Source organism: Syngnathus typhle, linkage group LG12 (assembly GCF_033458585.1).
Source record: "Syngnathus typhle isolate RoL2023-S1 ecotype Sweden linkage group LG12, RoL_Styp_1.0, whole genome shotgun sequence".
Taxonomy (NCBI): domain Eukaryota; kingdom Metazoa; phylum Chordata; class Actinopteri; order Syngnathiformes; family Syngnathidae; genus Syngnathus; species Syngnathus typhle.
Window position 1 is genome coordinate 1,230,591 of NC_083749.1, and position 25,759 is coordinate 1,256,349.

General features: G+C 52.2%; 3 protein-coding genes across 7 annotated transcripts; 1 reads left to right on the forward strand and 2 right to left on the reverse strand.

Annotated features, from left to right (window-relative positions):
* The first annotated feature begins 37 nt into the window (after positions 1-37).
* dgcr2 (DiGeorge syndrome critical region gene 2) lies at positions 38-6,984 on the forward strand. The gene is made up of 10 exons (XM_061293025.1): positions 38-462; positions 3,587-3,709; positions 3,789-3,875; positions 3,957-4,167; positions 4,249-4,325; positions 4,402-4,578; positions 4,655-4,858; positions 4,986-5,138; positions 5,213-5,449; positions 5,532-6,984. Exons 1-10 carry the CDS (start codon positions 381-383, stop codon positions 5,744-5,746), a joined length of 1,566 nt encoding a protein of 521 aa, XP_061149009.1. The 5' UTR covers positions 38-380; the 3' UTR covers positions 5,747-6,984.
* A 2,178-nt stretch (positions 6,985-9,162) lies between these two features.
* On the reverse strand, positions 9,163-12,562 carry plrg1 (pleiotropic regulator 1). The gene is made up of 15 exons (XM_061294081.1): positions 12,399-12,562; positions 12,123-12,229; positions 11,653-11,789; positions 11,516-11,572; positions 11,228-11,321; positions 11,062-11,152; positions 10,879-10,977; positions 10,704-10,796; positions 10,449-10,598; positions 10,265-10,366; positions 10,099-10,201; positions 9,915-10,023; positions 9,680-9,819; positions 9,415-9,608; positions 9,163-9,331 (listed from the first exon to the last, which is right to left on the reverse strand). The coding sequence occupies exons 1-15, from the start codon at positions 12,405-12,407 to the stop codon at positions 9,272-9,274; spliced, it is 1,545 nt and encodes a 514-aa protein (XP_061150065.1). The 5' UTR covers positions 12,408-12,562; the 3' UTR covers positions 9,163-9,271.
* A 190-nt stretch (positions 12,563-12,752) lies between these two features.
* On the reverse strand, positions 12,753-25,608 carry setd1ba (SET domain containing 1B, histone lysine methyltransferase a). 5 transcript variants are annotated; one of them, XM_061293811.1, is made up of 20 exons: positions 25,379-25,608; positions 22,109-24,914; positions 21,739-21,884; positions 21,469-21,567; positions 21,000-21,270; positions 20,417-20,538; positions 19,173-20,306; positions 18,342-19,085; positions 17,762-17,938; positions 17,588-17,681; positions 17,139-17,347; positions 16,931-16,997; positions 16,516-16,857; positions 16,006-16,422; positions 15,252-15,744; positions 14,867-15,032; positions 14,666-14,791; positions 14,460-14,579; positions 14,118-14,255; positions 12,753-13,959 (listed from the first exon to the last, which is right to left on the reverse strand). In XM_061293811.1, the coding sequence occupies exons 2-20, from the start codon at positions 22,167-22,169 to the stop codon at positions 13,786-13,788; spliced, it is 5,100 nt and encodes a 1,699-aa protein (XP_061149795.1). In that variant the 5' UTR covers positions 22,170-24,914; positions 25,379-25,608; the 3' UTR covers positions 12,753-13,785. The 5 variants fall into 5 exon arrangements, with proteins under 5 accessions (XP_061149795.1, XP_061149793.1, XP_061149796.1 ...); XM_061293809.1 differs by having other exon boundaries at positions 15,252-16,167; positions 16,297-16,422; positions 25,379-25,607; XM_061293812.1 differs by having other exon boundaries at positions 16,297-16,422; positions 25,379-25,606.
* Positions 25,609-25,759: the final 151 nt, after the last annotated feature.

Genomic DNA, 25,759 nt, shown 5'->3' on the forward strand with positions numbered 1-25,759 from the left:
TCTCGGAGTTGAATCGAGCGCTTGGCGTGTTGCGTGTTTGGGATTGTTGAGATGGGTTGAGGCGGCCATCTTGCTGAGCGGAGGACGGCGGCCCACTGGATGTGCGACAAAAGCAAACACAAACCTTCGCCGCCCCTCGCTCCCTTCCTTCCTTTCGTCCGTCCAAAGGACGATGCGCAGCCAACGTTTATACTTTGCTCGTTGAACGCCGAAAAAACACGATGGGCCAACGTCGAGGCGGACGATTAACCGGATAAATCCCGGACGAGGTTGAACGACGACAGCCGTCGCAGCAGCAGCGGCAGCAGCAGCTTCCCCCTTCCCCTGCCTGTACATGGTTTCTATTTCTGGATAAAGGAGTGACTATGAATGGAGGATAAATGTTGCCAAAGGCTGACAGCGGCAGTTTCGTCCTCTTCTCTCTGCTCTTTGTCCTCACGTTGACGGACCCGCCACGGCCAGGTAAGCCGCTCCGCTCCGCCTAGAAGTTATCCGGGCTTGCGTTTGGCGACGAGGCCTATGTGAGCCGCGCGCGGCCTCGACTTGTTATTCGGAGCGGCCCACCAAGCATTTGCTCACCAATGTTCTCTTAGCGAAACTATTTGTGTCTTTTCGCAGCAAATTGTGTTGTGTCCGTTTTGGTGCAAGTGTCCTGAAGCATTTTTAGCCTGTATTGTGCTAGCCTTGTGCTAATTCCTGATTTGCATGGAAGAGTCACGGTGCCGCTAGCAGCCTATTTGCTCTCATCCCCCCCCCAGCAGCACCTTGCAGAGATTGCAAGCCTGAGAAAAAGCATTTGAATCCATCTATTAAGCGTCTGCCTCATCGGTAAAGGACCTCCTACCATTCGCCAATGCGAGCGTTCGACATTTTCACAACACTGCGCCTTTTATTGACTCGTAAAGATGACAAACACGGTCCAAATGACAAGGCTCCAAATGTCGGCTTTATGGGCATGTTTTGGTTGGGTGAAATGATGTACAATAGAGGGCTCCTTCCTAGGTTTGTGCTAAAATGAGTCCAAAATCCCATGCGGCAGGCTACTGGAAGTCGGTTCCGTCTCTTGCGGACGTCGGTGGGCCAGTTGGATTCGTTTGCTAAAGCTGCAATCTGCAGAAGAAATGAAATGGCACACTCTTCTTCACTTGTGGTCGGTCTCCCATCTTTCTAGCCATCCTCTGAGGCAGTGCTTCTCAATTATTTTCTGTTACGCCCCCCCCTAGCAAGAAGAAAACTATTCGCGCCCCCCCTCCCCACCGTGACTATCCTAACTTGTCTTGTAAGTCGTAAAATGTTGCACTGTCGCAAACGTGACAGAAGTAACAATGAGAGCGCCACTGCCCCCTGCTGTAGTAAACGCGCAATTACACTTTATTCTAGTACTGCCAAAATAAAAGCCTGTTCCCCAGGGTCACACACGCGGGGGCGCGCCCCACTATTTGAGAAGCACTGGCCTAGGTGACTGATTCACAATTTGGTTTTGTCTGATATCAGAGATTAAATAAAGAAAACCAACTGGCTGATTGATTTGTTTTAATTGAGAGGAAAAAAAAACAGCAAAAGCATTTCACTAGCTGACCAGGAGATGGCGACAGCGTGGCATCTGAAGACCATGGATTGTTTGTTCTGCTATAGCCTAGGTGACTGATTCACAATTTGGTTTTGTCTGATATCAGATATTAAATATAGAAAACCAACTGGCTGATTGATTTGTTTTAATTGAGAGGGAAAAAAAACAGCAAAAGCATTTCACTAGCTGACCAGGAGATGGCGAGAGCGTGGCATCTGAAGACCATGGATTGTTTGTTCTGCTATAGCCTAGGTGACTGATTCACAATTTGGTTTTGTCTGATATCAGATATTAAATAAAGAAAGCCAACTGGCTGATTGATTTGTTTTAATTGAGAGGGAAAAAAAACAGCAAAAGCATTTCACTAGCTGACCAGGAGATGGCGACAGCGTGGCATCTGAAGACCATGGATTGTTTGTTCTGCTATAGCCTAGGTGACTGATTCACAATTTGGTTTTGTCTGATAATAGATATTAAATAAAGAAAACCAACTGGCTAATTGATTTGTTTTAATTGAGAGAAAAAAAAACATCAGCAAAAGCATTTCACTGACTGACCAGGAGATGGCGACAGCGCGGCATCTGAAAACCATGGATCGTTCTGCTATGCCGGTTTAAAAAAAAAAATTAGCTAGGGGTCAAAGGTCAAAGTTTACGGTTCGAAGTTCACCCAGGGGTCAAAGGTCGGTTCAAAGTTCACGGGGTCATGTGCACATTTTCGATTTTTAACTAGAGTTGAAAGTTCAGGGTTCAAAGGTCACCCAGGGGTCACCACGGGGTCACCGCGGGGTCACCGCGGGTTCAAAGTTCAGGGTTCACTTTTTTTTTTTTTTTTTTTAGGTTAACCTTTATTTAACCCAGTGCTTCTCAATTATTTTCTGTTACGCCCCCCCCCCTAGCAAGAAGAAAACTATTCGCGCCCCCCCTCCCCACCGTGACTATCCTAACTTGTCTTGTAAGTCGTAAAATGTTGCACTGTCGCAAACGTGACAGAAGTAACAATGAGAGCGCCACTGCCCCCTGCTGTAGTAAACGCGCAATTACACTTTATTGTAGTACTGCCAAAAAAAAAGCCTGTTCCCAGGGTCACACGCGCCCCCCCAGGAATAGCACCGCGCCCCCCAAGGGGGGCGCGCCCCACTATTTGAGAAGCACTGCTCTGAGGAAACTCGTGACTCTGATACGACGAGCCAACACGAGAACGCCGTTGGCGTCACATCAGCTGAAAAAGCGTGGGAACCTTTTGGCATCAAGCTCGTTGTTGAGGCGCGGCAAGCTGGAACTGGACCTGCCTGTTGAGCGAGGGAGACGCACTCTGAAATTCGGATTTCTTGTGCTAGCAAGTGAGGCAAGAAGCCAAAGCTCCTCGTAGGTCGCCAGTGGAGACTTTTGAAGGCCGTCAACCCGCACGCAGGTGCTTGCTTGCTTGCTTACCCGACTCAACTGTTTCTATTTGTTTCAGGTGCCCGGCTAGCGCTGGCAAGATTATTGTCGGGTAAGCAAGCAGCATTGTTGGCCTTTAGTCACTAAGAAGGTTCTCCTCAATTTGATTTGACAAATGGTCACAGTTTTTTTGCTGCAAGTCAGGAACAATGAATGCGTACAAAAGTCCACGTTCAAGAGGATATCAGGCGCCCTCTTGTGGCCGTTTCACGATGCCGTACAGCGGAGGTCGTTGTTTTTTTGATCAGTCAGTCACGTGTCGCTGATACACTAGGGTGATCAATTATAGTGCAGCAGCGAGCAGTGGTTGTGCTCTATAAATAACAGTTGGGGTCAGCTGAGGATGTTGGCGGCCTGGCCCGGCCCGGCCCGGCCCGGCCCGGTGTGGGCAGACTGTGTCAACTCTGCTTGCACGAGACTGTGTCAAGTCTGCTTGCATTTGGCGTCTTGTTGCAATCATCCAACACCTTTGCCTCCCTTCCTTCTCCACGTCACTCCGGAGAGAACTTCTGGGCTCACACCGACCGGCTTGACCTTTCCTCCCGCCGTGCTCAAGTTTGCTCTTGCCTTTCAGAGCAGCGCTGCAGCCCCGGTCAGTTTGCCTGCCGCAGCGGCAAGATGCAGTGCATCCCCATGTCCTGGCAGTGCGACGGCTGGACGGCGTGCGAGGACCACAGCGACGAGATGGACTGCCCCCGTGAGTACTTGGAATGACACGGCGTCTTGTTTGGAGGCCACCGTTATGCACTTCTAATAATGACTCCAAATGTTCCCAGCCATAAAGGAAGAGCGATTCCGTTTCGGCCAAGGTTACGACCAGGTGGACGACGTCATTGGCGTGGCTCAGCCCGTGCGGTTCAACAGTGAGTGTTGAATTAAAAACAAAGAAAGGCGCGCTCCGAATAATCGATGAATCCATCCCCCCCCCCCCCACACGCGAGCAGAGAAATGCCCGAGCGGCTGGCACCACTACGAGAAGACGGCCAGCTGCTACAAGGTGTACCTGCGCAGCGAGAACTACTGGCAGGCGGCCGACACGTGCCAGAAGGTGGACGGCTCCCTGGCCACTTTTGTCACCGACGAGGAGCTGCAGTTCATCCTCAAGATCCAAGTGGACTTTGACGACCAAGCGTGCGAGCTCAGGGACCAGTGCAAGTGAGTGCGAGCGAGCGAGGCGCACTGGTTTCGGCGCGGTTCCAATTTCCGTCCAGCCTAACGTTTTTTTTTTTTTTGCAGGTTCTGGGTGGGCTACCAGTACGTGATCACCAACCAGAACCACTCGGCCGAGGGCCACTGGGAGGTGGTTTATAACGGTATCCGCATTTGCTGTCATTTCCTCCAATGTCTTTGTTTGGAATGATCTGATCCGATTGAAATGTTTCCACGCAGGCCCCGTGCAAGTGTTCCTACCGCCGGACGGGCTCCCCAACCTGGGCGAGGCCAACCAGGACAACGTTTTCTGCGCCCAGCTGCAGCGTTTCCAGCTGCAGAGCATGAACGAGCGCGGCCTGCACAGCTGGCACGCCGAGAACTGCTACAAGGAGTTCCCCTTCCTCTGCAAACGCAGTACGTGGGCCACCCGGAGAGAGAGCCCAAGAACTTTGCGGGGAACCCGTTGTGAAAATGTGGCCTTTTGGCGCAGAGCAAACGTGCGTGGACATCAAGGACAACGTGGTGGGCGAGGGCTACTACTTCACGCCCAAAGGCGACGACCCGTGCCTGAGCTGCACGTGTCACGACGGCGAGCCCGAGATGTGTGTGGCGGCGCTCTGCGAGCGGCCGCAGGGGTGCCAGCACTTCCGCAAGGACCCCAAAGAGTGCTGCAAGTTCACCTGCCTGGATCCAGGTAACGCCTCCGCGTGGTTCGGGTCCGTCTGCAAACACGGCGGTGGCTCCAAGTGCCTTTGTGTGTGTGTGTGTGGCCCTCCCTGGCTCCCTCCCTCCCTCGCTCCCTCCCTCCCCCCCTCCCTCAGACGGAAGCAGCCTGTTTGACTCCATGGCCAGCGGCATGCGTCTGATCGTCAGTTGCATCTCGTCCTTCCTCATCCTGTCGCTGCTGCTCTTCATGGTGCACCGCCTCCGACAGCGGCGGCGGGAGCGCATCGAAACGCTCATCGGAGGCAACCGTGAGCGCCGCAAACGCCGTCCGTACATGCCTACGTCCAGCCTACTAAGTCGATTTGCCCTGGCTTTGTCTCAGTGCACCACTTCAACCTGGGCAGACGCGTGCCGGGCTTCGACTACGGCCCGGACGCCTTTGGCACGGGCCTGACTCCGCTGCATCTGTCCGATGATGGCGAAGGCGGCGCCTTCCACTTCCAGGAGCCGCCGCCGCCCTACGCCGCGTACAAGTACCCCGACATCCATCACCCCGACGACCCCCCGCCCCCCTACGAGGCCTCCATCAACCCCGATAGCCTCCTCTATGTGGACCTCAGTAAGTCCGCACACACACACACGGACACTTTGCGTTCCCAAAGTGGCCCCCGCCCTTAATACGATGTCGGCGCCCTTCACAGGACACGGCAGCATGCCAGTGATGAGCACGGCGGTGGACGGGCTCCTCCAGCAGGCTCCTGCCGCAGCCAGCCCCGCAACCGTCTCGCAGGCCCGGGAGGACTCGGTGGACAGCAGCACCCTCCTGGTGGGACCCGATACCCCCACCATGGACGGGCCGGGCGCCGCCACGCCGCCTGACTGCGCTTCGCCGTCCTCCCTCAGCACAGCTGTCTAAGACGGACGGACGGACGGACGGACGGATGGATGGACAGACGGACAGGACTGTTTGTGTACAAAGAACACTAATTTAAGGATGCATTTTTACTGATCTCCAGAATGTAAATATGCCCCTGGGGTAGTTAAACGCGTTGCCGCTCGCCGCTCGCCGCTGGCCGTCCTGTCTCGACTCTTACGCTGTATGGATTGTGCAAGTCGGTACGTTGACGTTCCACTTCCTTTTCAACTGATGATTGCTTGACGTGGATGGAAGCTGAACGCATCATCAAAATGGAAATATTCAATTCCATACAAAAGTCCCCCCCCCCCCCCTCCTTCTTGCTCACTTTTGGTTCGACAATCATCTTCGTCCCTGTCATGTGTTATGGCGATGTGCTTTTTTTCACTTGTTAAATCATCAACTTTAGTAGAGAAAAAAAATGGAGTCATGAACAAAGTTTGCAAGCTAGCTGCATTAGTGTACAATGACGTGACTTTTTTTGGGGGGGGGGGGGATAAGAAGTCATTTTGCAAACCACATTGACTTTATTCCCATAAAATCAACATTTGTTGCAACTTTATTCTCTTACAATGACTACTTCATGTTAAGTTCTGACGTCTGTGCACTGCAAATGAAATATTTGTATCATTTTCTCCACACCAACTTCCTCTCGCTTGCTCGCCCCCCCCCCCCCCCCATCTTTTTTTTTTGTAGACAATCATCTCCCCGTCATCCGTTTCTGGTGATGCCATTTTGTTTTGAGCCATGACAATCCCTCAGTGGAGTGCATGTGTGTTTCTTTTTTTTGGCGATGCATGTTTTTGTTCATTGAGGTCTCTTTTTGTACAAAGCCCCAGCCAGACATGATATGACAAAACCTAAATTTGCATTCAAATCATGCAGCCAATATACCAACCTTGTGAAAGCGGGACATCTGGCTAATTAAAGTGTGGAAGTGCACTTTTGTAGCCCAGGCCAAATGTCAAGGAATGATCATTACCAATACTTTTAATTTGTACATTTTTTTTTTTTATTTGTGGCTGCACGTAAGTGATGTTGTAGCCCCCCCCCCCCTCATTTACTTTGATGTTTATTTGTTCTTAGTTTTTTTTTGTTGAATGTATTTTGTTTTGATTCTTTATTAGCCTTGGAATGAAGCAATGCTCTTGTTTGTATAGGAGGCGTTTGTATTTTTTCTCAACTAGATGTACTGTACGTCTAATTAAATGCCAAATAAATGACGCCGTGCAGAATGATTCAGGTACTCGTTCATCTTTGAAACTGCACACAAAAGACATAGTTAGTTAGTTATTAACCTCGTGTAGTGTACCTATTGAAGTGTTCTTGAGGTGTTCATAATAACAGGCCACTTCATTAAATATCATATAGGGCTAGAGCTTGACACGTGTGACCTTTGACCATGATATTTCCCTAATAAAGTGGCCTGTTATTAGGTCCTCTTGAAAATGGCGGTGTACCTAATGGAGTGTCCGTAAGAGTCCCTCGTTAAGCGCACCTGCGGGAAAACTTTTAGCCACTGCAGAACGTGAAAGTGGCTAAAAGTTTTCACGCAGGTGCGCTTAACGAGGGTCACTTGGAAAACATGTTGGAACGCGGCCCCGAGGACCAGAGCTTGACACGTGTGACCTTTGACCATGATAGTTCCCTAATAAAGTGGCCTGTTATTAGGTACACTTGAAAATGGCGGTGTACCTAATGGAGTGTCCAAGTGACATCACAGATCAAGCAGCCAATCAGAAAGTGGGGGTGAGGGCGGGTGTGGCACTTTTCACTTTCACTTAAGCTTTGACCATGATAGTTCCCTAATAAAGTGGCCTGTTATTAGGTACACTTGAAAATGGCGGTGTACCTAATGGAGTGTCCAAGTGACATCACAGATCAAGCAGCCAATCAGAAAGTGGGGGTGAGGGCGGGTGTGGCACTTTTCACTTTCACTTAAGCTTTGACCATGATAGTTCCCTAATAAAGTGGCCTGTTATTAGGTACACTTGAAAATGGCGGTGTACCTAATGGAGTGTCCAAGTGACATCACAGATCAAGCAGCCAATCAGAAAGTGGGGGTGAGGGCGGGTGTGGCACTTTTCACTTTCACTTAAGCTTTGACCATGATAGTTCCCTAATAAAGTGGCCTGTTATTAGGTACACTTGAAAATGGCGGTGTACCTAATGGAGTGTCCAAGTGACATCACAGATCAAGCAGCCAATCAGAAAGTGGGGGTGAGGGCGGGTGTGGCACTTTTCACTTTCACTTAAGCTTTGACCATGATAGTTCCCTAATAAAGTGGCCTGTTATTAGGTACACTTGAAAATGGCGGTGTACCTAATGGAGTGTCCGTGTAATTCCCTCGTTAAGCGCACCTGCGTGAAAACTTTTAGCCACTTCAGAACGTGAAAAGCGCTAAAAGTTTTCTCGCAGGTGCGCTTAACGAGGGTCACTTGGAAAACATGTTGGAACGCGGCCCGAGGACTAGAGCTTGACATGTGTGACCTTTGACCATGATATTTCCCTAATAAAGTGGCCTGTTATTAGGTCCACTTGAAAATGGCGGTGTACCTAATGGAGTGTCCGTGTAATTCCCTCGTTAAGCGCACCTGCGTGAAAACTTTTAGCCACTGCAGAACGTGAAAAGAGCTAAAAGTTTTCCCGCAGGTGCGCTTAACGAAGGTCACTTGGAAGACATGTTGGAACGCGGCCCTGAGGACTAGAGCTTGACACGTGTGACCTTTGACCATGATATTTCCCTAATAAAGTGGCCTGTTATTAGGTCCACTTGAAAATGGCGGTGTACCTAATGGAGTGTCCGTGTGATTCCCTCGTTAAGCGCACCTGCGTGAAAACTTTTAGCCACTGCAGAACGTGAAAAGAGCTAAAAGTTTTCCCGCAGGTGCGCTTAACGAGGGTCACTTGGAAAACATGTTGGAACGCGGCCCCTCGAGGACTGGAGGTCCACACCCCTGGTTTAAGTGAAAAGTGCCACACCCCCACTTTCTGATTGGCTCTTTGATGTCACACTCCATTAGGTACACCACAAACTGGCCACAGCTAATAACAGGCCATTCATTGCATTTGTAAATGTGAGCAAAATGGGGAAATGTATTCAAGTTTGAAAGTCATTATCTGCTACGTCAGTGACACAAGTCTAAACAAGGAACCTTGGCAAGAAGGCAGGCACTTGTTTCGATTTGAATGGAGCTTCTTCAATTACCGTGGGCACGCCAGAGGGACTAAAGAGGAGCCTTTTTTTTTTCCCCCCAAAAGCCCCCTCCAAAAAAAATGGGTCTTCTTTTTCAGAAACCCAAATCTGTTCACCCTAGACTTAATTATAATACATTTTATTTATAAGGCAGCGCCTTTCAAGGCACTCAACAGACATAAAAAAAAAAAGCATAAAAAAATGAGCGGACAGCAAAAATAACAGCGTTCACCCCAATACGCAAAAGTTTTTAATCATGCTGGGGGGGGGACACAATGAATGCAGTTGTTGTGCTGCAAGGAATCAAAAGATGCGGTGGGTGGGCACATTAGAATCGTTTTCTCTTCAGGATTTCCGGTTTCCAGTTGACAGGGTGGCTCTCTTCCGTCTGCAGGACACAAAGAAACAGCTTCAGCAAGCATATCGGCGAACCCTAACGCGTATTTTATACACTATAGAAGTACTACGTACAGCGGTGTCGTCCTCTTTGTACACTTTGATGGTCTTGTCCGCTTCGGCTGTGATCAGACGACTTTCCGAGTTGTCGAAGACGCAAGCAAAGATGCCCGACTCGCTGTCCAGAGAGCCGGGCTGCACGGCGGCGTGAATCCTCTGGAAGTTGTAGCCCGTCCTCCAGTCCCACATGTGGATGGTACCGTTGTCAGCTGGACACAGAGAGGGAGAGCATGAGCGGCGAGGCCGCATCCGACGCGACGCGCTCGCTCGACCTGGCTACCTCCGGAAACGAGAACGCCGTCAGAGTTGACGGCCAGGGTATTGATGATGGCGTTGTGTCCCGACAGGTTTTGAATGAATTTGCCCTCGGGGAACATCCACTGTTTGACGTTGTCGGCCGAGCCGGAGGCAAACGTGTACCTGGAGGGCGGTGGGAAAGGCATCATCACCACAAGAGGCTTGAGAGCACGACGGGACGGGACGGGGCCAAGGCTTTCGCGAGGTCTGCAACTTACTGTCGGGGATGCAGGACCACGCTGCGAACAGACTTCTTGTGGTTGGTTAGCGTGGCTCTGGTTTTGCCGGCAATCAAATCCCATAACCTGATGGTTGAGTCATGGCTCCCTGCACGGAGGTAGCCTTGATCAGCACCGACACTTGTGTATTACTCAGCAGGCTATTACGGTGAGATTGCGCTACCGGTGATGACTTGCGGCTCTGCGGCTTGGCACCGGACCGTGGCCACCGTGTTGGTGTGACCCGTCAGCGTGTGCGCGTTGGCTTTGGAGCGAATGTCCCAAACCTAAGGGAGGAAAAGAAAATGCAGCCTTCCAGGCAGGGGAGGGAAGAAAGGGGAGGGGCTTACCCTGGCCGTGGAGTCTCTGCTGCAGGTCACCAGCACGTCGATGGTGGGGTGCAGGTCAAGGCCGTACACGGCGCTCAGGTGGCCGTGGTAGTGGCGGATCACCTGCGGGGGAAGCCGCCGACACATTGGGACCACCAAACAGACGACGGGGCCGGGCCGGGCCAGGCCGAGGCGACCCACCCACCTTGTTGTACTCCAAATCCCAGCACTTGACTTGCTTGTCCTCGCCGCAGGAGAAGAGGTAGGGGCTGCGGCTGCTGACCGCCACGCCGCGCACCGTGCTGATGTGTCCGGTTAGTGACAGCTTCAGCCTCCCGGTAGCAAGGTCCCAGATCTGGCCAGACAAAACCAGCACTCTTATTAGCGAAAACAAAAGCATTTGCACAGACCGTTTCATCAAAAGAGCTGCGAGCGCGTGTTCCATTTAGGCAGAAGTCACCTTGATGGTTCTATCAGCCGAGCCGGTGACAAACCACTGATTGCCGGGCTCCACGGCGATGGAGCGCACCCAGCCCAGGTGACCGCTGATGACCTGCGGCACAGACAACATTTATTTATCCATTCTCAACACGGGCACGGCGGGCATGCCCTCCCTCCCTCGCCCGCTCGCTCACCCGGAAGAGTTTCCACGGCGGGTGCCACTGCGGCTTGGGCATGGTGGGCGCTCGCCTCATGAGCGACAGAGTCCTGCTGCCGCCACTTTCCATGACAGTCTGCAAGAAGGAAGGGCAAAACATTTGGGAAGGGAGACGGGCGGCGACACGCCAAATGGAATGGCCACCAATCTGGGGACGTACCGACACGACGGAAGGCGGGTGCGATCGCTCGGCCGCCCCGGCGTGCCGATGGATCTCGGGCACGCTGGCGGCGCTGCGGCCGGCGTCTTGGCTGCGAGGCGGCACGCTTGATGACAAATTCATGGTACAACCGACGGAGGTCATTTGGCATCGATGCTGGACTCACCTGGCCTGTGACGGCGGCAGCGCCAACGCCATGGAGTGAACGCCGGCCTCGCTGGGGTTCCTGTGGATCTTTGTGTCGGCGGTCAGCGCCACTCCTGATCATTTGATTGCAATTGAATCGATGCAAGTTCGCGAGAGATGTTTGGATATTGAAACGTGACATTTTTTTCCCTCGTGCGTTCTTAATACAGAAAAATCTCACGGTGTTCCATAAAAACATATCAACCAAACAAGATTGCTCTATTTATCTGAAGTCTGGAGAAGCAGGTAAAGCTCCTGTAGGACTTACCAGGCCCAGTGGGGTAAGCGTGTGTTCCGGCGATTGCGTATTCCGGCTCATCGGACACTAGATTAGAAAAAGGACACGGCGTATTCATTTAATACAACACGGATGACGAGCCTTCCGATGCGTTCATCTGCGATCACCTGGATGCGTGTAGCTGAGCTGAAGCTGCATGCTGTTGACGGGCTGAGAGACTCGCTCTTTGGATTCCTTCAAGACGGGCATGTGGAGGACAGCCTCAAAGTCAGCTTTCAACTTCACCGCCATCTTCATCTTGTGACTGCGTGCACAACAGCGACGTGAACCCAAAGCAAACACAAAGACAAGCAACCCTACGTGGCATAGCAAAGAGCACCGCAGTTTGAAGCTTTTCTTGAACAATTGTTGAGTTATTTCCCTCCCTTTACTCACAAACAACACATTTCAAATTGACAGAGCAAAAAAATAGACGACTTGATTGGAAAAAGGTCAGAAACCTTGAAGACTATTTTTCAAGGTATGCAGATGCTTGCAAAAGTCATTTACCGTTGACTATTAATAGAACAAGCGATTAGGGCTTGGGAACTCTTTTTAAATCATTTTTGGTGTCATTTAACAGTGGGTTTGTTCGGACCTTTTTTCGTCCAATGCAATGTACTTGGCTTGGTCGGCCACAAACATGTCATGAGTCCTCTTAAGCGAGCGAAAGACCAGCGTGTGGACAGAGTGCTTCTGGACGTCCTGTAAACACATCAAACAAATTGAAACCTCTAAAAAAAAAAAAAAAAACACTTTTAAAAAATGGAAACTCGGAAGCAGCTCATTCTCGCCAGACAGTAGTCGGGCCCCGGGTGTCTGAGTGGGAGCGAGCCCCAAAAGAGCCACGGAAAGTACCAAATGTTCCTCTTACCTCAGTCATTGTGACGATAATTGTCGTACAAACGTATTAGAGAGCCAAAAATATGAAAGAGTAAAAAAAATACAAGTGTTTGATATGAAACTTTGAGATCAACGCTAACGAAGAGCTCAAAAGCACGCCGACCCTCGGCGAACCGGAAGTAAACTAGCACAATGCCCAAGGCACGGTTGGTTTGTCTTTGCGCCACCTAGAGGCAAGGGGTGGCGCTTGACTTGCATTCTTCTTATTCAACAGCCGTGGCTGCCATAAAGTAGTAATTGTACAAATTTGTAACTGGTTAATAACTGAAATGGCACAGTGACTTTTATGGCTGTATGCAAAATTCCTTTATTCCCCCCCCCCCCCTTCCCAAACATTTCATACATAATAAATAGACACGAGGAGCTGGCTGATTATTCAGTCCTCTTCCTATACGCCGATTCAGCACTTTTTTTTTTTTTTCTTCCCACCCTCGCTTTCTCCACACAGCAAAACAATCTTCATCGAATTTACAACACAAAAATGAATACAAAGAGAAGAAACCCAAAGCTTGACACAAGCTGAAATGTGGTGCTACAAGCTCACCGCTCGCTCGCATCAAATGTCACGCAGCTCTCGGAGCTCGGATGGTGTAGCCAATTCTCGGGGAACAAAAAAATAGATATATTCATATCGTATTCACAGTTAGCGTTATGTACACGTTTGAGACAGGCGACAGGAATAAAGACGTTTCTACAAGAAACAATCTTTCCAAAGAGGGGGGCGATGGAAGGTGACTTCCTGTACACAGTGGACCTTCTTTTCTTTTGCTTGTCATTTGCTTTCCTTTTACAGATCCCTGACAATACTTCTTTTTTCTCTTTTTAAATATTCAGTCTTTTTTTGTCCTAGAAAACAGCTTAAAAGTGAGAGCCTGCAAAAAGTTGCAGATTTTCTCCACAAGTTTACAATCCAAACAGAAAGCAAGGCTCCAGTAATGCGACAGACAGCGAGTCCATGAGAGAGAGAGACAAGTCGCGTCTGCCCGGCCGGCAAGGCGGAAGTGCATTTGACTTTTTTCTTTTGCGATGGCAAGAACCGTTAGAACACCGCCGTACGGAATCACACGTGAAGAGAAGCTCGCCGATACAGCGACGGGACTCGCTTCATTGATGTACAGAATCTCGAAGTGAACTTTTGCCAGCGACACCACACGCGATGGCCGTCCGTTCTTTTGGATTGGGCCGCGTTTCGTTTGATTTCGAAAGACAAAGTGCGAATGGAGATTCGGAGCCCCGTTAGGATGGTGAACGTTCATCAGGTCGATCGGTGTTGGAGAAAAAAAATCCTCTGGCCTCTTTTGGTGAACAAGTCAAATGGATGGAACAGCACCGTAAATGGTAAACGTTGGCAGTTTGGCTCAGTTGAGCGTCCCCCGGCAGTTCTCGGCGCCGCACAAGCAAGGGATCTTCTCGTCCTCGATGGGGAACTTGTAGTCGTACGTGATCTCCTCGTTGACGTTGATGGGCTGCCGCGAGTAGATGACGATCTTCTTCTGCGACTCCACCGTGATCACCTTGGCGTAACAGTTGGGCTGGAACAAAAACAAACAAACAAACGCATGACCGACCCACATGCAATCTGTCTCGTGTTTGGCACAGTGCAATCCAAATGGTCAGTAAGTAGGAAGGAAGGAAGGAGTTAAGGTGGGAAGGAAGGAAGCAAGCTTGTGGGTGAGGCCGCCCGCCTTACGTTGCAGCTGTGGTTGATGAAGCGCGCAAAGTTGCCGCACTTGGTGGCGTCGATGATGGTGTCGTGGTCCACGCGGAACATGTAGCTGCTGCCGATGCCCTCCTCCTCGTAACGCTTCTCACGCATGTCCGCAATCACCTAAAGGCCCCCACCAAACGCACAACTTGAGTCCACGCAAAGTTGGATTGCAAAATACAATTTTTTTAAAAATACATACATCATACATATAGTCATTTTATTTTGGTCAAATGACCTTGCCCAACTTTAACCCTCCCAAAACTACAAGCTACTCCCAAATGATTTGACTTTTGGCTGTTGCCACGGGCGCTCTCTCTCTCTCACCTGTCTGATGTTTTGCCCCACGTACTCGATGACCATCTCGTCGGCGGCAATGGGCTCCAGAGCAAACAGACCCCAGTCGTGGATGTGCGACTTGCAGAATCGGATCTTCTTCTTACGGAACTGGAAGCGCAGACATTTGTCGGTAACCGGGAGGCCATTTTGCGGCAAAAAGACAAACGCCAGCGTGCCAGCGTGCGGGCGCTCACTTTTAGCTGGTTGAACTTGAGCAGGTCGCTGTCGCAAGCAAACGACGACAACAAGCGCCGCTGCTCGGAGCGCCGCTCCGAGCCCGCCCTGGTGGAGGCGTGGACTTGCGCAGGAATACTCATACCCTGAGCCAGAGAGAGACAGAAGACGTCAGCCGCATTCCTGGACCGAAGAAAGCGCGAGCGGCATGGCATCCCCACCTGAGTGTCGACGGGCGGCTCCTCCGACTGCAGCCGCGTGCTCTGCAGATACTTGATCTTGTCCTTCTTGTCAATCTTGTAGTAACCTTCGCTTCGGGCACAGCCGGTCATGTGATCCCTCATGCCGTCATCTCGCCTCTTCTTCTTCACTCGGGGGATGTTGGTTTGTGCGGGGCCGGCCGTCAAGGAAACAACTCTTTTGGGGCGCAGGGAAACCAATGCCTTGGTGCCAACAGAGGGCGCTGCTACACAACGTGACTCGGACACAACTTGCATCTCCCACCTCCCAACATTTCCTCAAAAATGGACTTTTTGAAAGATCACCTTACAACAAATTTGAGGAAGTTGACTTTAGGCTTGAGCAAGGCTCGCTGCTGAAAGGATATGCGGATGATTGACCCAAAGCGTGTCGTTGAGCCAGTCGTTGCCGTTGTCCTGCTGCAGCATCTCGTCGTAGGTGACCTGCAGGAGCCGGATGTCCTCTTCGTCGATGCCTTCGTTCCAGATGTCGTACAGGATGGTCATCTCCTCAAAGTCGCTGCGTCTGGAGAAGTAGGCGTGAGGCGGCGTGGTGACGGGGGACAGGCTGTCCAGCAGAAGCTCCTCCCAGCCTCGCCGCGCCCGCCGCGCCGGCTTCGTGGCCACGACGGGGGCCTCCTCTTCGTAGGACAGGAAGCCGTCTTCGGGCGGCAACGTCGTCGTCGTCGTCCGAACCCCCGATTCGGGGCCGTCCCGCAAAGGAGTCGAGTCGGGCGACAGCTCCGAAGACTCCGAGGCCAGGGGGGTCTTTTTCCCTTTGGGCCGTCCCGGTTTGCGCTTGGACGGGACGACGCCGTCCGCTATCTCGGACCCGGCGTCTCCGGAGGGGGCGAGCGTACCTGTTGACGAGGCTCGGTTAGCGAAGGCGCCGACGGGCGGCTCCTTAAACGCGGGACGCTCGTCCAGGCTCTCGGAGGAGATCTTTCGATTAAGTGCGGCCGGGTCAGGGAAGACGGGGGTGAAGGTTAAGTCTCGCCCCGGAGTACGAGGGACTCCGGCGCTGAGGACGGGAGACTGAGCAGGGTAGGAGAAAGGACTACCGGGAACGTGCGGGGAGCCCAGCATTAGGCTGCTGCTCCCCGTGAGCGGGGCGTCGCTACCTGGGGTGTTGGGCACCGTGTCCGTGCTCTGGGACTTGCCCAGACCGCGGGCTCGCTCCATCAGGTCTCGGCCGGGCGTGCGGGGAACGTCCTCGTCCGTGGTGGGCAGACGAGCGCGTTGGGGGAGCTCCGGGGGCGGGTGGAGGAGGGAACGACCTTCTACTGCGGGGTGAGGTGGGAGAGGGAGGTACATTAAAGAGGTGGACGCGGCCAGCAGGGGGGCTTTGGAACGGAGGTGGGACGGGGTTACTCCCACGGGCGTGGCGGCCGCTCCCTCAACCGCCGCTTTACCTTTGACTTTGCTCTCCTGCTCGCTGTCGGACGGGAGGGCGCCCGTCGGCGTGGGCGGACGGAGGTTCTCCCGAGGTTCCGACCTGGCTGCGCCACATTCATCGCCGCTGACGTCTTCCTCTTTGACTAGAAAGTCACAAGCGTGCTTGCCTTTAACTTTTTGTCACCAAGCCAAAAGTGAGGCGCAAGGAAACAAATGGTGCAGTTGAGAGATCCTACCTTTGGGCGACGGTGGCTTGGCTTCCTCCGCCTCTTCAGGACTTGGAGGTCTAAATTTAGCTTTGCTGCTCAGCTCTTCCGTGGCGGCGGCGGCGGCCCCCCCGATAAGGACCGGAGGCGGACTCGCCGCCTTGGAGTCCGTCTCTCCCTCTTCGTCCGACGAAGATGACGACGATGACGACGACGAAGAGGAGGACGAGGAGGACGAGGAGGTCTTGGTGGCGGCTTTGCCCGCGTCGTCGTCTTCCAGCTCCACCTCCGAGACCTCTTCTTCCGAGCTGAGCTCGTACTCGGAGGAGTCCGAGCTGGCCGACGAGGCGTCCGAGCTGCTCTGGGACGACTCTGCGGGAGACGATGGCGTCAGATGACACGCTGCGCGACGGCAAAGGCGCGGCATGGGGCAAAAATGAAGTACCGTCGTCGGAGGAGTCCAACGATACGCTGTCGCTGGACGAGTTTCTGTTGGCTTCCTCGTCGACGCTCTGCCAAGACAAAGAACAGGGTGGCTTCACGATTGAAGAAAGAACTCAACAAAGGTGTCGCTCCACTATAGGTGTGAGGAAATGATTTTTTCTTCCACCCCGACTGACCTCCCATCACAATCAAGACTTGAGCGCACTTACTTGACTTGGCGACAGCCTGTCACCGGGCGCCGTCTCGTCCGCTCGCTCGTCTCGGTCGCCCAGCGACTCCTCCTTGCCCGATGTGTCCGCCTCCTCCTCGCCCTCGCTGTCCAGGTCAAGCGGGCGCGAGTGTCTCCGCTTTGTCGGAACGCCGTCGCCATCCATTTTGGAGTCGTCCAACGGGAGCTCCGCCGTATCTTGATCGCGCTCTGACCAAGATCAATGACAAATGAGGAGTGCAATCATAATTCATTGACCTTCAGGATACAGTTAATTTGCCATTTTACGGAGAAAAAATCCAATCATTAGGCAAATTGAATCATTCAAATATTAAAATGATATTATTTGATCATTAATTAGCAATATTTGAATTTATTCAAAAATATATATATACAATAAATGAACAGTGATTTGAGCTATCGTAAAACAATCCAGTACAAAATGACTACCTTCATCCTCCAACTCGTCATCCACGGGAGTAGAGGGCCGCGCTCGTTTGTTCTCCCCGGCGGCGATGGCCTCTGGCGGGTCCTTCCTTTTCACCTGCGTGCCACATTCCAAAGCTTAACACCAAAGGCGAGTTTGGAAAGGAAAGGAGCCGAGCGGAGCGGAGCTTTGGCCACCTTGAAGGAGGGCAAGCGGATGGCTCCTCGCAAGCCGATGCTCAGTCCCATGCCTTCGTAACCCAAACCCTCGCCGCCTTTGTTCCAGTTCTCCAGCAGACTTGAGCCCAAAGTCTCTTTGGGTTTAGGTCGCTCTTCTTCCTTCCCCTCCGCACCTTTGATTGGAGTCGAGGGCGCCTGGGACAGGAACATTTGGAACAACGTGAGGATAGAACACGAAAATGCAGCAAAATACTTCAAAATACAGAAGAAGAAAAAGGCCACAAGTACGTCCTATTACAGTCCTCCGCGCAGTCTTCCTAATTTGAATAAAGTTGACTTTGACCTTTTGATCTGAATAAATACGGGAAACGTGTACTCTCAAGCAAACACTACAGCGGCCCCATGAGGTTAGAAAGAGCGGCTCTATTTCAGTGGAGTCACGTTTTTTAACTGATGGCCATTCATTTTGTGGTCAAAGGCCAGTTTGGGTATCGGTCGCTATAAACAGCAGTGGAAAAGAATTGTGAGTCGTTTCCCCCTTGCCCTCATCCCCTCAAGGCCAATCCAGGGAAAGCAATTTTGAAAGCGCGCCACTTACTTTTGCCGAGCGTTCCTTCTTTTCCCACCACTCATCGAAGGCCCTGAAAGCCACCACCTCCACCATTTTGCGATTGAGGTCCCTCTTCATGATGGCCTTCAATTCTTTGACAATGACCTGCAGCACCCCTTCCACGGTGGCCTTGTGGGGGTCCTCCTTTTTCGTCTCGTATCCAGGGGGAGGAACCGTGGGGTTGAACTTGGGCATGCCGGAATGCTGCCACTGATGCGGCGGCGCCCCGCCGTGCGCGCCGGCGGCGGCGGCGCCGCCCATGGATAGATGTTGGTACGACGGGGCAAAGGGCCCGGAGGCGGCGGCGCCGTCCAGGAAGTGCGGGTAGGGGTAAGGGCCGCGCGTCTGCGCCATACGGCTCAGCATCTGCTGCTGCATCTGGAAGGACATGGGCACCGTGCTCCACTGCTCCCACCGCAAACAGTTCATGAGCTCCATTTGGACCATGGGGATCATGCCGGGCGCGTAGGCGGCCGCCATGTGGGGCAGCAGGTGCGGGTGCACGGCCAGGTGAGCCGGATGGCCCGGCACGGTGCCCAGGTGGTGGTGGGCCATGGCGAAGCCCGCCTGGTGGGCCAGGTGGGAGAAGCCCGGTGGGGGCAAGGCCAGGGTCTGGATGGGGGACACGGCCGAGTTGACCACGATGCCTTTGCTACAGTCGCCGCCGGCGTTGGGCGTGCCGGGCATCTCGTCGTCAGAAATCTCCATGTCCTCTCCGGACGATTGATGACTCTGTGTGTGTGTGTGACGGAAAAGATGTCACCGCAAATCCACGACGCTGGCCTGACAATGAACGCGATGACGACGGATGGCGCTTACCGTCTCCATTTTGTCGGTGACCGCGGGCGCTCGTGGATGTTCCTCTTTGACCTGGCCGTTGCTGTCGCGCTCCAGGGGAGAACCGCTCCTCTTGACCAGCGAGGCGGTTCCGGGGACGGGCTCATCGTCGTCGTCCGAGTCCGGCAGCGGCGTGGGACTGATGTCCTCCAAGCCCGTGCTACAGGGCCGGGAGTCGGGCGCTCCGCCGCCCGTGTACGGCGGGATGGGGGAGAGCTGCGAGGACGAGGAGGAAATGGGACTGCCCTCCATTCGCACCTCAGTGTCCGAGTCTCGCTCGGCCAGGAAAGGCAGTTTAGTCCTTTTCTCCTTGAGCAGCATCTCGATGCGCGAGTCCAGGCTATTGCGCGAGTCCAGGCTATTGCGCTCGGCAGCGGCGGGCGAGCCCGGCGACGGGCAGCGCTCGGGCGTCCTCGGGGGAGGAGTGCTGGGATGGGGTCCCGGTTCTGGCGGGGGCTCGGGGACGGGAGGGGTTTCGGGTCCGTCCTTTGAGGGCAAAAGCTCAGCGGGTGCGGACAGAGGCGGCTGAGGCTGTCGCTGGTACTCGCCCTCCCTTTGGGACGGGTGATGAAACGTCGCTTCCGACGGCGGGAAAGCGGGAGGTAAGGGAGCTTGGTAAGGCGAGAAAGCCGACTTGAAGTTGGGCGTGGTGGGGGGAGGTGCCGTGTAGGAGAAAGAGGGGGTCGAATGTGCGGGTTCGGGCGGGGTGAGGTTCTGCTGATGCTGCTGCGGCTGCTGCTGCTTCGAGGGCGCATGCTCGGACGTGGCGCCGCGGTACATGTTGCTGCGGTACTGAGGCCTCTCGGGTCGGCGATTGTAGGCGTCCTGGAACTTGCTCTCGTGTCGCCGCGACTTGTAGCCTCCGGAGCTCTCCGCCCGGCCAGACTGGTACGCGGGTGTGGACTGGCGACTGGAGTAGCTGGAGTCTTGAGAGTAGGGGGTGCCCGATTGGCGCGGCGTCCCCTGGGACTGGGGCGTGTCCTGCCGAAGGCTGGAGTAGCCCGTCTCCAGGGACAGCGGCGTGGTGGAGGTGCTGCTGCCGCCGCCGCCGGGCGGCACCGGGCCCGCCGCGGCCGACAAGCTGCTCTCCGACAAGCGGCGGATGGGTTCGCATGACTTTGGAGGGGGACACAGAAAAATGGCGCTATGAAGACAACATTTGACCCAGAATTGCACGCAAAATAAAAAGCTCAGTGCGACAACAGCCAATCAGAGGCGACTTTTACCAGTAAAGCTTCAGCCAGGCTACGAGGGGAAACTTCTCTGGCTTCCTCCACGCCGACAGGCAGCGTCCGCGGCGTGTAGCTTCCATTCATCAGGAGCTGGAAGTAGCGAAGGCGATTCTCACCTGAGGAACAGTTAAGAGACAATGGACACGCCGCGGTTTAACAATGCACAACCAATGAACAAAAGGTTAAAAAAAACATTTGAGTCTTTCAAACGAGCTTAAAATGTACCGTGAATGCTGTACAGTGTGCGGAAGGCATCACAAACGTTTTTTGTTTCATGGAGGGCCGCAACAAATTCATGGAAAATCCACGGATGAGCTAAACCCTTGGAAAGTGTCAATAAATACAAGCACGCACGCACGCACGCACGCATTTCAACTCAATGCCATTTGCTGGGGGCGGGATTTGTTTACAGGGCTGAAATTAGGCCCAGTGGGGAGTCGCCGGCGCCCTCAGCCAGGGGCTTGAGGGAGCAGGGATTAGGTTCAATCAAATTCAATTAGCCCTCAGTTCCCGAGCAATGCAGGTGATCACATGACAGCTGTAAGCCAGACGCCGTCACAGGTGCGGAGTTGTTTACCTTTGGGGTCCAGTTCCACGTGGATGATGTTTCCCATCACGGAGGTGTTGTGCAGCATCTGCACGGCCGTCTTGGCGGCCTTGACGCTCTCAAAGACCACCTTGGCGATGCCCAAGTGCTTCTTGTTTTTGGGGTTGTAAAGGATCTCCACCTGCTCGATGTCGCCAAACTTCTTGCACATGTCCGTCAGGAAGCCCTCGCGGATGTTGTCGTTCAAGCGGGCGAACGTCACCTCCTTCGGGGGCACGGGGCCGATGTAATATTCGTCGATCTTCAGCGAGAGAGTGGATTTTTAGGGGACTCAACGATGCAACAGTTGGATTGGTAAGTAGAGAGCGGCTACTGTAGGTTCCCCTCTCTTGGACTAGAAAGCCCAAATAAGAGCAAGGGGGTGTGTCTGGAACTTATGACAACCCCTGCTTTCCCACCCACCTTTCACCCCAAGGGAAAGACTCGCTGTCAAGACTACCTTGAACTTGGGCACCGGCAGGTCCGTTTCTTTGTATTTGGTCCAAAGGCGACCGATCCTCGGGTCTCGGACGCTGTCCACCGGTGGCATCCCCGGGTTCTGCGGAGGAGGCGGGGAGGGAGCACATTGCTGACTGTCATCCACCCAAAGCACTATGTCACTCCGACGACAAGTAAACAAAGTCGCGTAAAGTCGCGTGAGCGATGATGGAGGCTGAGTCCGGAGGAGCGATCGGGGAGCTCGGCTGCTCGGCGGCGGCCGTCCACTTACGGGCATGTTGAAAGCATGTCCATCGTAGCGAAACAGCTTGTGAGATCCCTTCTTGAGCGCCGGGTCGATGATCAACTTGAAACTTCTCCAGTTGTGACTCCGCTTCTCCGTCGGCCCGGGGTGCCCGTCCGTGCCGTTGGCCAACGCTGAAAGCACACACACGGCAAGGCAAAGCCGAGCTAACGTGAGGCGGCGGCGGCTAAAGCACGGACGCTCGCCCGCCCGCCCGCTCGTTCCCTTTACCACCGCCGCCACCAGCCCCTTCCTCGTCCGCGGCACTTGCACTAAAATCGTTCCTTCCACATGCGTGACTTGGTGCGGCTCGCCAAGGCAATTGAGAGAAAGGTGGCGAAAGAAAAGGGGAGCTTACTTGAACTCTGCTTTCTGCCATGGTCCTCGCACAATTTGTTTCTCTCCCCCGGCTTGGACATGATTCGCCCCGATCGAGGGATCCTTTCTTGTTGAATCGCTGAGATAAAGGGGACTCGCTTTTCGCCCCGCTCACATTACATGATTTGGCTGGAAGAAGGGTGGAAGTGGCTCTTTTTTGAGCGAGAGCCCGCACATATTGTGTGGCTGCTGCTCGAGTCTGTGCTCCGGCTGCTGCTCCGGTTGCTGCTGCTGCTGTGAGGAGCTTCAGCAGGGTACGGTAGCTTCTTTCTGTCTCTCCCACAATACACCGCTTAGCTTAGCTTAGCTTAGCTTAGGCTTTGGCCCCACGTCGAAACGGCGGGCGCACTTTCGCCACGACAACTGCAACCCGCTCGTGGAATAAAGACAAAGGCGCCGTGTAACGTCATACGCTCCGTTAAAAATATACACAAACACACACACATATATATATACATATATAGTGCGCGTGTGACTTTGTCGGGAATATGTGTCTGTATTTGTCCGTGTCAGGTTGACCGTCTCTCCACTCTTTTGACGAATCTGCTTCTACTCGCATTGACCAAACGTTCGATATGAACTCGTTAGACTGTGAATCAAATCGAACGGCAATTTCCTTGTTTTGACAAAACAGCAATAGTCCAAATCTGAGAATACATTTGAAATACAGAAGGCCGTTGTTTTGAGCTGCTTACTGCATCACCCCAAAGAAATACTGGAGTGTCTTTTCCCATAGCGAACGTCAGCTGACGTCAGCCGTGTTTACGTTTCATTTGAACATTATATGTGACTTGCTTTACCAAAGAGTTTTCTTTTGACTGGCTACCAAACCAAATCAGAACCGCCAATGAAATATGAACAAAACCCATCTTGATGTAGATATTTAAATGTGACTTTGAAACTCAATAGACTTATTTATTTCGTTATTATTTATCTTTGAGGGGCAAGTAATGCGGGGTAGAATGTGGTTGCGCAAGCGCCCGTCTTATCGCTGCGTTTGTTTTCAGAATTAACCAATCCCATTCAAAGTCATGTCAAATGGGAGTCAACAAACATCTGCCACCATTTAAGCTGTCACAGTTGAACTCCAAATAAAATTCAGATGTTCTCCTGACTTTTTTTTTTTTTTTTAAGAGCACCCTCGCATTTGCATCAAAACAGACCTTTTGCAATGATGGCCAAAGTTCACAATTTGATCAGACCCTGCCAGACCCATTTTCTCCACACGAGTTTGTTCGGTTTTGTTTTTTCTTCTCCTTCTTTGTGAGACTGGCTCCTGTTTGTTCCCTTGACCAAGCAAGCCAGACATATGACTAAAGATTGTTGCCCCATATTATAGAGCCAGCATTTGCAGAAATTCTGCAGCACGTTCGATGTTGCCGTTTCCCTTTTGGCCGCCTCCCTGATCATATTTGCATATTCATTTGACATGGTTTGCGTTGGTTCTTGTCTTTGGTTAGTTGGTTTTGGTTTGGAGTTTTCTTTTTCACTGCCTGCTGATTTTTGTCTGGTTTTGCAGCGCTCAGCCACATGATCAAAAATGTGAATAAAAGCATTTGACAGAAAACTACTGTCTGACTAGTCTGAATTTGTGTCTGCAGCCGATGCCTCTAGATTGCATTGAGTTGGACAGGGTTTTCTTCTTTTTTCCAATTGCTGGAAGTTTTGTTTTGTCTAAGGCAGGCCAATAGTGTTATTTGACATTGCCTGCTGTTTTCTTCTCTCCAGTGCTCGGGCAATTGGCTGGTTAACAGCGGGCAGGCTGGCCAGCCAATCAGCGTGCAGCACCACGAGGCGCCGTCTGCTATTAGAGGGAGGCACAAGAAGTCCTTCAACACACAGCAGAGAGAGAGAGAGAGAGGGCCTGAAAGCTCTCTCTCAGCAGCCATTTTCCTGAAAAACACAGGGACTTAATGGCCTACATGGGTTTCCTTTGTTCCAAAAAGGGATCTTACACTCGATTTCCTCACCTCTCACGGACTATGATAAGATCCTAAGATTGCTTCCTTTGAAAGGGACTGAGAAGAAGGAAGAGAATGTACTGGATGTTATTACCCTGTGAACATTTTCAGCCTTTTTTCCTCTGCTCGGAATCATCCGTCTTTGTCCTAAGCCAGGCCACGTGGCACTCCCAAATAGTTTTCTCTTCTTAAAATACATGTAAATAAACTGCTTAATGACTTTGAGAGGAGGAGGAGGAGGAGCAGGAGAAACACAGTTTAACTATCTGAATGTGTAGTTGAGGCCTTGTATGAGTGGCAATGAGTAAGTCCAGTTTTTGATCATCTACCATGTTTGTAATGTGAAGAAGGCATGCAAGGTATTGCTCATTAAACGATTCTTGTCCTAAAACCAAGTAAGATTTTCTAATTTTTTTTTGGTAGCATCATTATTCAATATGCTAGCCTCGAGGTGAATACTAGAGTTGGTCGTCGGTGGCCTTGGTTACGCTTTCCCTCCCCATTGAATTCAGAACACAACTGCCTTGATGAATGGCTCTGAACATTTTCTCCCACAACAGAATCAGGTGAGATTTGCTCTGGGCACGATTGGTTTGTGCTTGCTCCCCCATTTGCCATTTAAAAGACGCAAATGACCTTGCTTCAAGGGCACATTTAATTTCCAGGTCGACAGCGTCCCTGGACAGAGAAGAAGGGAGCACGCTTGAAGATATTTACCTCAAACGGAGTGAGCAGGCCTACGTGACGCAAAAGCAGGAGGAACAATTTCAGCTCCATCTTCGGATCCTCCGACAATGTCATTAGTAAGGGTTGGGCAAAGGTCTCCTGAAAAGGAAGGAATCCATTAGGGCAAAAGGTAGCGCTCTTTCCAAACGAAAAAAAGATCAAATCATGAGTGAGTGAGTGAGTGCGTGCGTGCGTCTCGCCATTGCCCCCCCAGCCTGCGAATAACGCATCTTCAACCATCATCTGTTTGGGCAATATGCAAACCATCTCTCTCTCACTCTCCTTCAAGACGGGATAAGAAAGATCCACCTTTCAACCGTCTTCCACATGGACCGCTCGCTAAGCATCAGCGCCCGCATTCAAAGTACAAGGAAATGTTATTTGAAAAGGTAATTGATTTTCTTTTCTAGACACTTTTCATGGTTTTGCCCGTTTTTCCTTTTTTGAAATCTACATTTAGGCATTCTCATGAGAGGACAGTGAACACTTGCCAAGTGAGATTCATCAACACTTTTCCATATACAATTCATGTAACAGTACTTTTGTGAATATTGTCGACTTACAGCTGGTATTCAAAATACGTCATCCAAGCCTGTGAAACGCAAACCAATCTTAATGGGGAGAAATCTTGGCACTTTTCACTGCTTTCCCTTTGTCCAATAGTCATTTGGGTGGCTTGTAGGTTTCAAAGTGACGAGCACTTTCTCAGCTCTGCTCGCTCTCAAAATGGCTTCTCGGCGCGCGCGCGCGCGCACGCACACACACGACGCAGCAGCAGCGCTGCGTCTTGTTCTTCAGACTGGGTGGGTGAGGTCCTCCTCGAGCACGTCAGGGACGATGGGGGAGGGGAAATTCTCCACGTTCCCACTCTCAAACGGGGCGTTTTTTACTCGGCGTGTCTGTCATTTGAACAGGAATGGAATCGAGGCTTGTAAAAGATGGCG